At 38.3% G+C, this 14300-nt stretch overlaps 1 protein-coding gene and 1 long non-coding RNA gene across 7 annotated transcripts in view; one reads left to right on the plus strand and one right to left on the minus strand.

Annotated features, from left to right (window-relative positions):
• The window catches only part of LOC109027303 (uncharacterized), a 146159-nt gene that overhangs the window by 75463 nt on the left and 56396 nt on the right, over window positions 1–14300 (plus strand). The window lies entirely within an intron of this gene.
• Window positions 1–14300, minus strand: part of TSBP1 (testis expressed basic protein 1) — a 79590-nt gene that overhangs the window by 44207 nt on the left and 21083 nt on the right. For 4 of the 6 annotated variants that reach the window (XR_008680591.2, XM_055390108.2, XM_055390109.2 and 1 more), the window contains exons 9-12: window positions 13272–13361; window positions 7110–7130; window positions 2561–2599; window positions 1940–1960 (exon numbers count right to left, since the gene is read on the minus strand). Coding sequence is in view for 5 of the 6 variants with exons in the window: in XM_055390108.2 (XP_055246083.1) it covers window positions 1940–1960; window positions 2561–2599; window positions 7110–7130; window positions 13272–13361 (171 nt within the window). In the remaining variant the exon portion in view is untranslated. The remainder of the gene's footprint in view (window positions 1–1939; window positions 1961–2560; window positions 2600–7109; window positions 7131–13271; window positions 13362–14300) is intronic. The other 2 variants (XM_055390111.2, XM_055390110.2) reach the window with 2 other exon arrangements.

Raw genomic sequence — 14300 nt, forward strand, 5'->3', positions numbered from 1 at the left:
TCCTACAGAAGGCCAAAGAACATTAGAGGAAACAGAAAAGGAACTCACTTATAGGTCTAATAGTTCCAGTTAAAATATGGAAAAAACAAAATAGAACTAATGAGAAAATACTGTTTGCATTAAAATTCTTCCTGGGAAAACATCACAAATGTAGACACCAGGAGCAAAATTTCCACTTCAGTGGAGGAACAAATAAAGTTTATAAATGCTTCTTTCCTCATCTTGGAGGATCCCGGTTACTGGTGGAATCTGCCAGCTGGAACTGTGGAGACGCACATTTGGTCAGGCAGCGTTCCTTCCCCTTTCCCGACGGGTGTCCTGCTTGTATCTCAGGAGATTACACAGGCCATTGCCTGTCTTCCAGCTGGCTAATTTGAACTTGCTTAGCTAGAATCTATAGCCTCTTCTGAAGGAGACAGTGTGAATTGCTGTCTCTGTAGTGATTTTGGCCCTTATTCAACAGAGTAACTTGGCCTGCCATGTAAAAGGGAATAGAAACTGCTAGGTTGACTTAAGACATTTATAGGTATGAGTAGTGGGCAAAGGAATTGAGACACTAGACCCACATACTTGTTAATAATGCAGTAACAGTCTTCTTCTTTATGACCACACACACACATACACACACACACACACACCCCACCACACCTCTCTACACCTCATAGGCTATAAGTGATCCTCTCACCTTGGCCTCCCAAAGTGCTGGGATTACATGTATGAGCCACTGTGCTTGGCCTAATATGTGCTTTTATGATACCTACCCAGTATTTGCTCTCAAAGTTTGACTTGATTATTTTAATAATGTTTCATTTGTGTAAATACTCCAAGAGGAGTAGACACAGGATGTGATATACCATGAGCTTTAATTATCAAATCACTTTTTTTCTCCTTCCTTCAGAGTTAGTCCTGTCTCAGGGGCTCAAGCTCTGAACATCCTCAAAAATGAAGGATAGAGATGTGTTAAGAAGTGAATTAAACCCTGATGAGTTTCATCTTTCTTATCTTTGGCTTTAAGGTCACTCTTGGTGTGGGGAATCTGCAGGGCTGGAAAAGCTGGTTAAATTTGGACCAAGTGCATTCATCTTTTTATTTCCTCTCTCAGGGCAGAGAATTAAAATCCTGTAGAGCAATGGTTCTTAAACTTTGGTATGCACGCAAATCACCTGGGGATCTTATTAAAATGCAAAGTCTGATTTAGTAGGTCGGGGTGGGCAATAGGCTGAGATTCTGCATATCTAAAACTCCAGGGTGACGTTGATGCAGGCCCTTGGACCCACTTTAAGCATCAAGGCCATAAAGGGCTGGCAAAATCTCAGATCAAATAAAAGTCATTGTTTCCATTTACCATTTTTTTTCCTTTTTAAATCAACTTCCTCTCACTTATTCCTTATTCTCTATTCCCAATTCTCTATTCTCTATTCTCTATTCTGCTTCTTCCAGAGATATATGCTACAGTTTCATTTAAAATTCTATCTGGATACTTATTTCAGATTTATTCTTTGTTCATAACAGGGGATATACATCCCACACAAACATCAGTGACAGTCTGGGATCCTCGGTCAGTGAGCTGGGACTCACTGCATGTCACTGAAATTTTCTTGGTGGGTCTTAAGTAGAATGGCCACCATCAAGCCTCTTTCTTTGAGTGTTACTGGGTTTTCTCACAGGGGAATCTTTCTTCCTTTCACTTGACCATTTTTTGTTCTTCACTCTTTTCCCTTTGCTGTTGAATCTCAAGATTTCGGAAAAGTTAAAGGCAATAGTACTTTCTTACAGATGCACCCCAGTTTATTAAGATAAGAATAGGGAATAAAGAAGGGGAAAGGAATGGACAATTTGTGAAAGAAATAAAAAAATATAGGAATATGAGTGTCTTACATATTCTAACAGTTTAGTAAAGCAAAGCACATGAGAATTAAAGGGCAGAAAAAGAACTTACTCATGGCTCCTGCAGTTCTGGCTAAAATACAAACAAAAAAGGTGAGTTTGAAGAGAGCATGACTCAAGGGTGTTTATCTCAGGGAGTTTCAGATCAAGCATTTACTACATATTTGATTTACATGGAAAGGCAGCAAGAAGGTAAGTAGGCATTTTCCTTTTTTCCTTAGGAGACTGTTAAAATCATACTCCCTGCAGTTATTTTTCTTATTCTTAATTTTCATTATCTTCCTGCTGTCAAATCCTTCTAAAGGTTATAGATAATTTTCCCTGGCCCCAGAATCTTTTTCACAATTTCATTAATTAATCTAGTTTTTATTATAAGAATTTCTACTTTGTTAAATGAAAAAATTAATCAGTCACTTAGAGGATCTTGAAATCAGCCTAAATTCCTCACACTGGTAAAAGAGAGAACAGTAAAATTGCAAGTTTTTCTCCTTTCCTCCATCTTTATGTGCTTTCTCACCACCTTCCCCATTCCTCTGGTAGCAGGCACATTATAGAAGATCAAAATCATTACACATGGTATGCATGTATCAAAATATCACATGTATCCCATAAATTTGTACAATTATTAGGTGTCAGTAAAAAAAGGACTGAGTTGTATATATGGGAAACTTACAAGGAGGTTCTTCAGTTGTTTGTAAACATTTTATACTACCTATAATAAAAATTGAAAAGTGTAACATTACTTAGATTTAGACTTTCAGAAGGCATGGAGATAGACAATCCCATTCCCTCCTCCCCCTCCTCAGGTGTGGTACAAACAGTCTTGAGGTTAAAAAGCTGAGTCCGACTTTTGCTATTCTCTAGCTCTGTGATTTTGGGCAAGTCACTAAATGTTTTGAACATTAATTTCCTCATCTCTAAAACAGAAGTTGTGTCCTCTGTCTTACCTATATTGTGAAGTTGCAGTGAAAAATCAGGAATAATAACAGAAGGGAAAGATGAAAAGTTGTATTAGAAATGTTATGGAAAGAAATATTCAGTAACTATAAATGAATGAAACACTTCGGCAAAGTTGTAAGCTACTTTATATTTTACTTTTTTCTGCTTTAATTTTTCCTCTTATTTCTGACTGTCCTTTGGGAAGTTCTGAGTCCTGACAGCAGAGCATTATAATGTGCACTTAATTGTGTTTTTATTTTTGATTTATTAATTTCTGTTATTTTAATCTTTAAAACAACATCTTCTTGTGTACCTTAGTACCTTAATTATGTCATTTTAATCTCTGTTGCTTCCGTTTTGAGAAATAACCAATCATATTTTAAGATGTTGAAAATTTTGCAATTTTTTTCTTAAAATAATTGAATAATTTGTTTCCTTCTTTGTGTATAATTATTTTTCGCTTATTTGTTACTTTGCTGTTTTGGGGAGGGAAATAGTAGCTTCCCCCAGAAATGACAGGATCTACCCTCAGCATTTGGGAAGAGATGTCTGTTTTTCTATGTGGTATTTTAGGCCGTCAATCACTGAACTGTCAGTTTTTTGAGAAGGTGAAGCCACTCCTACCACCAAATAAAGATAATTTTAAAAGGACAGTTTTCATATACTTAATTTTTTAAGATTTAAGATATTAACCTATGTTAGGAGTGACAAGTATACTTGAGTTACGCATATTTAATTTTGATCAATTATTAATGACTATCTGGAGATGAGAAGAATTTTAGGATACATGTGGGCTGAGCAGGAAAGAGAATCATGATCAATTACTGATTTCTGCCACAGGCAAAGGCATGAGCAGAAATGTAACACAGGTCATATATATTCCATTCCTGACCTAAAGTAATATGGAATAATGAGGAGAAAGGAATTTTTCTTTCTTTCTTTTTTTTTGAGACAATCTCTCTCTGTCACCCAGACTGGAGTGCAGTGGCACAGTCTCGGCTCACTGCAACCTTCACCTCCTGGGTTGAAGTCATTCTTGTGCCTCAGCCTCCTGAGTAGCTGGGATTACAGGCATGTGCCACCACGCCCGGCTAATTTTTGTATTTTTAGTAGAGATGGGGTTTCGCCATGTTGGCCAGGCTGGTCTCAAACTCCTGGCCTTGAGTGATCCCCTCACCTCAGCCTCCCAAAGTGCTGGGATTACAGGTGTGAGCCTCCATACTGGGCCAAGAAAGGAAATTCTTGAACTGAGTATTTTGTGGCGTTTCCCAGCTGAAGACAAATAAGCAGGGCAGTGGAAGGTATTTACTTGTTGCCTTACAGAGTAAAGAAGAAGATAAAAAAAACTTACGATGTACATATCCTGCCAAAATACTGAATATTGTGTGTTTTGGATTAAGGACATTGTCTCTGTGGATATTCTTCCTAATGGGAGCATCAGAGTTAGTTCTTTTAGAGAGTACCACATTTTCCATACCAGACAGAATTCCTGATTATCTCTGTGGGGATCGATCACAAACTCAGTTGCATTAAGGGGCCCAGCAGGTCTCATGATTGTGAATCTGCTAGTTATAAGGGATAGAGATGGTGAAAAGTCCATGCCCTACCCAGAGGCATTCAAATTCAGAATTTAAAATAATACCGTCCTGACCAAACAAAACACATTTATAGGTGGCACCGGGCTAGTGGTGGCTAATTTGGGAGCTCTATTTTCAGATGAGAAGAGATGATTTAAGTGAGCACCATCTATACTTCAAGAACAGTGAACTTTGAAATCAGTATCATATGGTTGTGGCCTGAGTTGGGATAGGGCAAGTGAATCCCTTCCTTTTCGTTACTTTAAGGATAGGTATTGGTTGGATCACATTTAATTAAAACCTGTGAGTAATACACTTGTTCAGATTGTGAAGCATCTGGAAGTTTTGATACCTTTTAGAAAAAATAATGAAATATGATATATTTAATTCCATCTTTGAACAAGAAACAACTTTGCTAGTAGGAAATGTGACCCTAATATGCAACCACAAATGTAACAGTCAGTATGAAAACTTTTGTAGGAAAAGCACATAGATCAGAAAGAAAACCCTGTCCAGCCAGGATTATCTGTTTTTGATTTTTTGCCGATTTCCTCACTTCCCTGCTCCTCATTCCTGTCACAGTCTTCCCTTCATTTAGAAAATGTGTTCATTTTTTTTTTTTTTTTTTGACAATCAGTTGAAATCACTTCCAGAAGGTTTATTTAAACTTTACCTCTTTGGTTTTCCTCCCTTCTCCATTCATTTTTTCCAGCTTCCCTCACTTCTCTGTTCTTTTTTTTTTTTTTTTTATACTTTAAGTTTTAGGGCACATGTGCACATTGTGCAGGTTAGTTACATATGTATACATGTGCCATGCTGGTGCGCTGCACCCACTAACTCGTCATCTAGCATTAGGTATATCTCCCAATGCTATCCCTCCCCCCTCCCCCCACCCCACCACAGTCCCCAGAGTGTGATATTCCCCTTCCTGTGTCCATGTGATCTCATTGTTCAATTCCCACCTATGAGTGAGAATATGCGGTGTTTGGTTTTTTGTTCTTGCGATAGTTTACTGAGAATGATGATTTCCAATTTCATCCATGTCCCTACAAAGGACATGAACTCATCATTTTTTATGGCTGCATAGTATTCCATGGTGTATATGTGCCACATTTTCTTAATCCAGTCTATCATTGTTGGACATTTGGGTTGGTTCCAAGTCTTTGCTATTGTGAATAATGCCGCAATAAACATACGTGTGCATGTGTCTTTATAGCAGCATGATTTATAGTCATTTGGGTATATACCCAGTAATGGGATGGCTGGGTCAAATGGTATTTCTAGTTCTAGATCCCTGAGGAATCGCCACACTGACTTCCACAATGGTTGAACTAGTTTACAGTCCCACCAACAGTGTAAAAGTGTTCCTATTTCTCCACATCCTCTCCAGCACCTGTTGTTTCCTGACTTTTTAATGTTTGCCATTCTAACTGGTGTGAGATGGTATCTCATAGTGGTTTTGATTTGCATTTCTCTGATGGCCAGTGATGGTGAGCATTTTTTCATGTGTTTTTTGGCTGCATAAGTGTCTTCTTTTGAGAAGTGTCTGTTCATGTCCTTCGCCCACTTTTTGATGGGGTTGTTTTTTTTTTCTTGTAAATTTGTTTGAGTTGATTGTAGATTCTGGATATTAGCCCTTTTTTTTTTTTTTTTTTGAGATGGAGTCTCACTCTGTCACCCAGGTTGGATGGCAGTGTTGCGATCCCGGCTCACTGCAACCTCCTCTCCCAGGTTCAAGCAATTCTCCTGCCTCAGCCTCCCGAGTAGCTGGAATTACAGGAGCACACCACCACTCCCAGCTAATTTTGTATTTTTGGTAGAGACGGGGTTTCACCAGGCTGGTCTCAAACTCCTGACCTCAGGTGATCCACCTGCCTCAGCCTCCTAAAGTGTCATGATTACGGGCGTGAGCCATGGTGCCCAGCCTCTTCTCTGTTCTTTTATTTCATTAATTTTCAACTGGTTGTTGAAATTAGTTATGTAACTGACTTGAAATTTTAATGAGAGATTAAATAACTTGCCTATGTTAAAACAAATAGTAAGTAGGGAGCTGGGATACAACTCCAGTTAGCCTGGCTCTAGAGTCTGCATGCTTAACTGCTAGGCAATAGTCCTCTGTAAATTGAAAATAATTAACAAGCAAATTTATTTTAAAAGTGATTTTTTAGTAGGTCTTATTATATTATTCTCAATTCATGGAGAAATAGTGTATAGTTCAGATAGGAAGTGAGCAATAACTTTTTCCTAAGCCTACAGTCAGAGTGTACAGCATAATTTCCTCCCTTGAAGGTAGGCTGTGATTAGAGAGGGACATAGTCAAGGATCTGTTTAAGATGGAAGAAAATCAAACCTGTTCTATACCTTAAGGAGAAGCAGTTAAAGGAAGGAAAATATTTAAAGATGTAGAAGAGAGAAGCAATGACTTCTGAAGAAATAAGGGGGTGAGAGGATGTGGTCAAAGGCAAGAATAAAATAATTTGCTTAAGCAAGGTGGGAGGTCTCATTGTCTTAGAGAGGGGGAAAGGTGAGAAAGGTGGGCATGATCCAGTTAAGACGGCTAATGAAGGACAAGGTGAAGAATTATGAGTCTTAAGCCCTTTCACCCTGACATAGCAGGAAACAGGAAATAGTTAAGACAGGGAGAAGTCCTCTGCCTATTATAGGAGCCCAACAACACCAGAGTTTGAAACAAGAAGATAAACTTACTCATGGATCCTTGAGGTAAAGCTAAAGAACAATAACAATTATTCAAGTCAGTCTAAAGTTTCAATAATCCATCAATTTCCCAAAAGTCTTCCCAGAAATAGTGTCCTCCCTCAGGTTATTAGACTTTCCATTCCCCTGTAGGTAGGCTCATAAAGTGGCCACACTTGCAAGTGGTCCCATGTCTTTTCCCCCTTAGACACTATGCAGGAGTGAAAGTTTCAGGGGAATATTCAGCTTTACTATATTTCCAATAATCTGATTTCATTCACCACCTTTCTCCTGTCTTTTCCGTTTCTCCCTCCCTCTTTCTTTCATCTTTTCAGTTTGGAGAGTCTTCTTTCCCTAATGTGATAGCCTCAAGAACCAAAGAAAGGCAATGTTACAAAGGTTCTAGTTTTATAAGAAAAGAAAACCGAGATTGAGAAAGGGAAGGGCTGTGCCTGAGTATGCAAAAAATTAAAGGCAGTTTTAGCTTCCAGTTTGCTTGACTTTAAGTTCAGCACGTTTTCCTTCATATTCTTTACAATTTTCTCTTCTTTCTGAATATTCCTTAAACATTTTTTTTCTTTAACCTACTAACCATCTTCCCTCTCCAACATTTTGTTTCTGTTCTTTTTGTTCAGCTCTAAAATGTTTCTCTTGTAAAATAACCTAAATTCTAGGGCAAGACTTGTAGAAGGTTTAATGATATTAACTTTGATAGTAATTTGTACAAGCTACCATAGAATGAACCCTCACTATATTCAGTGGAGAAAGTCTGGGCATTAGTCTTATTTGTCTTACGTTGACTGTTAAATGACTATGCAAAGTTTGATAATTCTTACCATCTTTTGGAACTGCATTTATTTAATTAATAAATTTATTTATTTTTAATTTTATTATTATTATACTTTAAGTTTTAGGGTACATGTGCACAATGTGCAGGTTAGTTACATATGTATACATGTGCCATGCTGGTGTGCTGCACCCATGAACTCGCCATTTAGCATTAGGTATATTTCCTAATGCTATCCCTCCCCCCACCCCCCACCCCCCACCCCACAACAGTTGATCAATGACAGGGTTTAATAATTTTTCTTCTGCTCAACTTTTATGATTCAATGAGGCTAAATTCACAAACTAAAGCCCTGTGTTCTTGGGCCTTTTAGCCTTAGGGTAAGTTTTGGTAGGAGAAGCAAAAAGGCTGACTTTCTAGAAATAGGGCCTGCCTAGAAAGAGGTAAATAAGAAGGACAAGGTCCCCAGACAAACAAGCGTTTATGGCACTGAAACAACCAAGAACTTGCTCAATTCCCTTGTAAATTGTGCTAGATACCCACATCTCTAAGTGCACGTCAATTGCTTAAAAGCATCATCGTTAATCCCCCTTTGAAAAGAAGATCAGAAAAAAAATCCCTCACACTACCCTCCCCAGGGAGCATCAAATCCTCTATGCCAGCTGTAGTGTGATTTTTTCATGGATTGTTTAGGCATCTTATATTTTGGTGGTGTGGCCGAGGCCCAGAATGACATGTAGGACTGACGATGAGTAGAGAAAGTGATTCCCTTTTCCTTTTCTTCTCAGCCTTTGTAAAGACTGAAACTGTTAAGGGAACTTGGAAGACCTTAGGTTTTTTTTGGGGGGGGGTGGGGGGGACAGGGTTTCACTCTGTTGCCCAGGTTGAAGTTCAGTGGTTGCATAGCTCACTATAACCTCTCACTACTGGGCTCAAGTGATCCTCCCAACTCAGCCTCCCATGTAGCTAGGACTACAGGCATGCCACCATGCCCTACTAATTCTTTCAATTGTTTTATAGAGACAGAGCCTCACTATGTTGTCCAGGCTGGTCTTGAGTTCCTGGCCTCCAGGATCCTCCTACTTCGGCCTCCCAAAGTGCTGGGATTACAGGTGTAAGCCACCATGCTTGGCCCTTAGTCTTTTTTTTTTTTCTTTTTCCTCCACTTGCTTTTAGGAGGTGGAGGACCTTAGTCTTGATTAAACTTTCCTTAGTTTCCCTATGTACTCCCTTCTTATTACCTGTTTGCTCTCATTTCTCTTTCCTAAATTGAGAAATAGAAAATAAACTGAAATATGGTTCCTGGAGTTGGCACTGAGGAATAATAATAAAAATCCACATCAGTCTGAGTTAATTGGTTTATAAAGTATATAATTCTCACCGAAATCATTTTAGAAAGGGGACCCTTGATTAGGTCTAATAAGTACAATGGGCCATCAACTACTAGAATGCTTGGGTTTGAATTCTGGTTCCTCTACTTACTAGCTGTGTTACTCGCCTGTTTTTTTTTTTTAATGCCTAAGTTTATTCATTTTAAAAATAGGATTTATAACATCTACTTTCTAGGATTATTATGAAGAAAAAATGTTTAGGACAGAGCCTGGAGCATAATGCTCAACACATATTATTATATCATCATTTCAGATTGCAGTCGTTATCTGTTTATACATGTATGGGTAATGGACCATAGTCTCCTCTATCTTGGGCACTACGCTAGTTCAAGATTTTCAAGGAAATAATAGGATCAAGTCCTTTGAGGTCCTGGTTTGAGAGGCCCTTTCTCGAGTTATCACAGTCCAGTGAATTGCCTATGAGAATTATCTCTCAAGAGGGCCTCATCCATTCTGTAGGACCACACATCATCTTGAGCTTCAGGGATGAATAGCTTCCTGTGGCCCTACGCATCTTTCAGCTAAATACTCTACATAAGTAATTACTCATCATCCTTTGAGATTAATCCCAAAATGTGTCATATCCTCATTTAATTTACTCACCATCCAAAGACAATCCTCATCTTAAGGATGCTTATTATCATAATGCTTTTTATAATTCCTAATCGGACGTTCCTTCCACCTCTCCTTACTCCCTAAAACACACCATGCTGTCTGAAATTCATATCAGCAAATTTTCCTGTATCTTTAACTTCTCCAAACGTTTTCTTCACCGTCTTGCTTTAATATTCCTGTCTTTTAAAATACTGTATCTCAAGCCTGGGTGCGGTGTCTCATGCCTGTAACCCCAGCAATTTGGGAAGCTGGGGAGGGCAAATCACTTGAGGCCAGCAGTTCAAGACCAGCCTGGGCAAGATGGCAAAACCCTGTCTCTACTAAAAATACAAAAATTAGCTGGGTATTGTGGCGCACGCCTGTAATCCCAACTGCTTGGGTGGCTGAGGCACAAGAATCGCTTGAACCCGGGAGGTGGAGTTGCAGTGAGCCGAGGTTGCACCCTGCACTCCAGCCTGGGTAACGGAGTGAGATTCTATCTCAATTTTTTTAAAAATACTGTATCTCAGATGTTGCTCAGAGCATACAAAATTGCAGTTAGATGGGAGGAATACTTTCAGGAGATCTATTGTATAACATGGTGATCATAGTTAATAATGTGTTATACTTGACATTTGCTAAGAGAGTAGATTTTAAGTGTTCTTACCACAAAAAGTATGTGAGGAAATGGATATGTTAACAGCTTGATTTAGTCATTCTACAATGTATACATATATCAACACATTATGTTGTATACCATAAATATATACAATTTTGTCAATTAAAAATGATAACATTTTTAAAAAACCATGTCTCTTACAGCCCTCTTAGATTTTTTTTTTTTTTGGAGACAGGGTCTCACTCTGTCACCCAGGCTGGAGTGCAGTGGCGTAATCACAATTCACTGTAGCCTTGACCTCTTGGGCTCAAGTGATCCTCCCACCTCAGCCTTCCAAGTAGCTGGGACCACAGGTGCACACCACCATGCCGGCTAATTTTTTATTCATTGTAGAGACAGGGTCTCACTCTGTTGTTGAGGCTGTGATGTCTGGTTTTTTGTTTGTTTGTTTTAGAAAAAATCCATACCCATATACATGCCTGAATGTAGGTAAATGTCATTTTTGCTCCCCGTTGCTGTTTCCAAACAGTCTTCTCCAGTAGAAACTCCTGTTGTCTTTGAAGCACATATGAGACTTTACTCTGTACCTCTCTCCTTCTTGCCATCATAAATAAATATGACGGTCATTCTCTCCCATTTCATTCTCTACCAGAAGCCAGGGTTGCCTTTTTAAAGCATAAATGTGGCTTTATCCCTTCCCTGATGAAAACAATGGCTTATTGTGGTGCTCAGAATTGTTCTCCATATTTTATTCTAAAAGACTTTTTGTGATCTGGCCTCTCCCTACCTTTCAAACTCCTCCACGATCTTTCACAACTGGCCTTCCTGCAATCTCTCATACATGCTACTCTTCTTCCCCCTCTCAGGAGCTTGGTGTTCTTTCTGCCTGAGATACTCTTCCCTAAGATCCTCATGTGGCTGCCACCTTTTCGCCATTCAGAGTCAGTTCAGATATCTCCTCAGGGAAATTTCTTCTAATCTCCTAGCTAAAGGCCCTCACTTCTTGGTCTTGCTCTATCATATTATCTTAATTTGTTTTCTCCGTAGAATTTACTATGATAGTCTAGTAATCATAGTAGGAATTATCTAGAAAGGGAAATCATTGTATTTGTTTGCTTATGTGTTTATTTTCTGTCTTACCTCACTAGAATCTATGCTGTCTATGAAATACTTATGTTGTCTTAGGTATAGCAGCTGCAGTGCTCTAAATGATTTCCCCTTTGGAGGGTTTTTATGGCAAGCCTGTCTCACATGGGTCCTCTGCAGATTTTGCTGAAGAAACTGAAGATTTGAGTTTATTGTTTAGCATGTTTCAACTCCCAAATATTTTACCCTTTCCATAAGTTAGATGCAAACAAAGTAAAACTAGATAAAACATGTTTTAATTATAAAAGTAATAAAATATTGAGCTTGATAGCTTTCTAAGGGCACCTGTTAACAGTTGTATATACAACAAAACAGCCTTATTCATGGGATAAGGTTATGGCACAGTATTGGATTAGCACACTAATTCTGATATTTTATATTAATTTACATTTTAAGATTTTCAAATTACATTTTAAAAATTGAAGTAATATATTTTTAACATATGCATGATTTTCTAAATTCCTTGGAACAAACATTTTATTTCCAAAGAATACTTTGGATTGGAAGAGTAAATACATTTAATGATGTCCTGGGGGTAGTTGGACAACCTCAGGACTTGGAGTCCAAAGGCCAGTGTTTAGAACCTCAGTTTTACTCTTTTGCTAGCTATATACCTTTGGTCAAGTTAAATAATATCTTTAAATTTCATTTTTTCCTCATGTGTAATATCTGTAAATAGTCAAGAAAGATGACTTGCTTTAATTACAAACCTCTCCTTGTCCCCTACTCCCATTCCCTGGTCTCTTCACAAGCCTCTCTCTTCTTCCCTCCTATTCCTAAGTTAATGAATTTATTACTGTTTTTCTGAAACTATGATTGCCAGCTAAAGCCATTTTAATCCTCTCTTTATTCTTTAATCGGTGGACTTCTCATTCTTCGAAGGTCTCATTAATTTTAGACAAAATGCTCAATGATGGGGAAGGAAAAGGAGGTGAGGGACGAAAGCTCAGCAGGGTTAGGGAATGTTCCTTAGTTCTGTGACACACTAAAGAGACTTAGAATTTGGAAATATGAAATTTCCCCCCTTGCGCTCCTAAAAGTAAATATAAACAAAAAATTCATGTGGTTGTCTGGCTCAAAAACTATCCATTTCTTTCTTTTTTTTTTTTTGCAGGGGACAGGGCAGGAATGAGTATCAGAACCAGGAACGCCTGGGAGCACCAAACCCTTAGTGTCAGTTGCAGCTCAGGGAGATAGGGAATTAGCCATCTCTTCCACTGCTGCCAGCCTGACTTGGGGATGCCTCAGGGAAGGCTGCCCTTTCGTGCTAGCCATGTAAAGCTTTAAAATTCTGAGGACACAGCTAGTATCATTTATCCCTCATTCTATATTATCTTCATCCTCATCTTATTTTTCTTACTAACTTTTTGCTCTTATCCTTTATTTACTCTGTTTTTCCAACACTTCAGGTTTGGAAATTGCTCTCTTCATGTCATCATAATAAACCACTAGAAACTTGCATTTACTTTTGACTGATTATTGAAGTGTCTGGTTATGGAGAACAAAGAAATTGGAGAAATGTGAAGCTTAAGCTTCTGCTGTGCTGCAGCGAAGAAGTCTGGGAAGTTTAGGAAGATATCCTCTTGATTAAATGGGGCTAAATGTCAGCAGAATTGAAGAAAAGTAAAGGAACTTACCAATACTTGATCGAGACAGTGCTAAAATAAAACACATCAAAAGAAGAATGAGTTCTGTTTGTCCCAGGGAGAACTTAGATGCCATAGACACTACATTGCAGAAAGTTTGTGGAAAAGAGGATAGAAATGAGTCACAACTCATTTCCTGGTATCAATTGCAATGCAATGTGGTGAGCAGCTGGATATCTACATATGGATTCCAATACTTTTGTGGTAAGGTGGTACTACAAGATCTATGCAACCTGTCTTTCAATTTTGGTATGAGAATAAAAATATTTTTGGAGATTGCTAGTTTCTCAATCTGAGGACATTTTTCTGTCCCTATAAGTCTTCTTTCATTGGTGATTCTGCTGCTCTGTTCTTTCCTTCTCTACCTTTCCTCCACCTTTTCCTCTCTCTCCTTAATTTTCTTTCTGTTTTCCCTTTGTTTGAAAAGATTTTTTGTTACACCAAACAATTACCACCTAACTGCTTCAACAGGGGTTTCCACTTTCCAGAATTCACTTGTGCCCTATGGAGATGAAGAATAGCAAGAGACCAAATCAGGAAGTTCTTGAATAATATTAGAAGCTAAAGAGTCAAAGTAGTGAAAGTATTTAGAACCTCGGGGCTTACTGAAAGGGTGCTTGCTATTGAGGGGAATATTTCATCCTCTACTTTAAGTGATTACTTTGAACATGGTATTTTTTAAAGTTTATAAAGTAGAGCTGAGCTTGAAAACTAAAAAGAGAAGTAATATATTCAAGAAAAATATATCAAGAAGGAACCCATATTCTTGGTAATGAATGAGAAGTTTCACCACCCATGTGATACCTTATTGGGGGATTGAGGCTTAAACACCTGATCACCAGCAGAAATCAAGGCCATAGTCCTCATGCATTGTAAGAACCTGGGATTATCTTCCTGTTTAATATGTTAGGTTACATGGAAAAGGGGAATTAATATTGCAGATGAAGTTAAAGTTGCTAATCAGCTGACCTTAAAATAGGATGATGATTTTGGTATATCTGAGTGGGCCTAATATAATCA

The sequence above is a fragment of the Gorilla gorilla genome, chromosome 5 (genome assembly GCF_029281585.2).
Source record: "Gorilla gorilla gorilla isolate KB3781 chromosome 5, NHGRI_mGorGor1-v2.1_pri, whole genome shotgun sequence".
In the NCBI taxonomy this organism is placed as follows: Eukaryota; Metazoa; Chordata; class Mammalia; order Primates; family Hominidae; genus Gorilla; species Gorilla gorilla.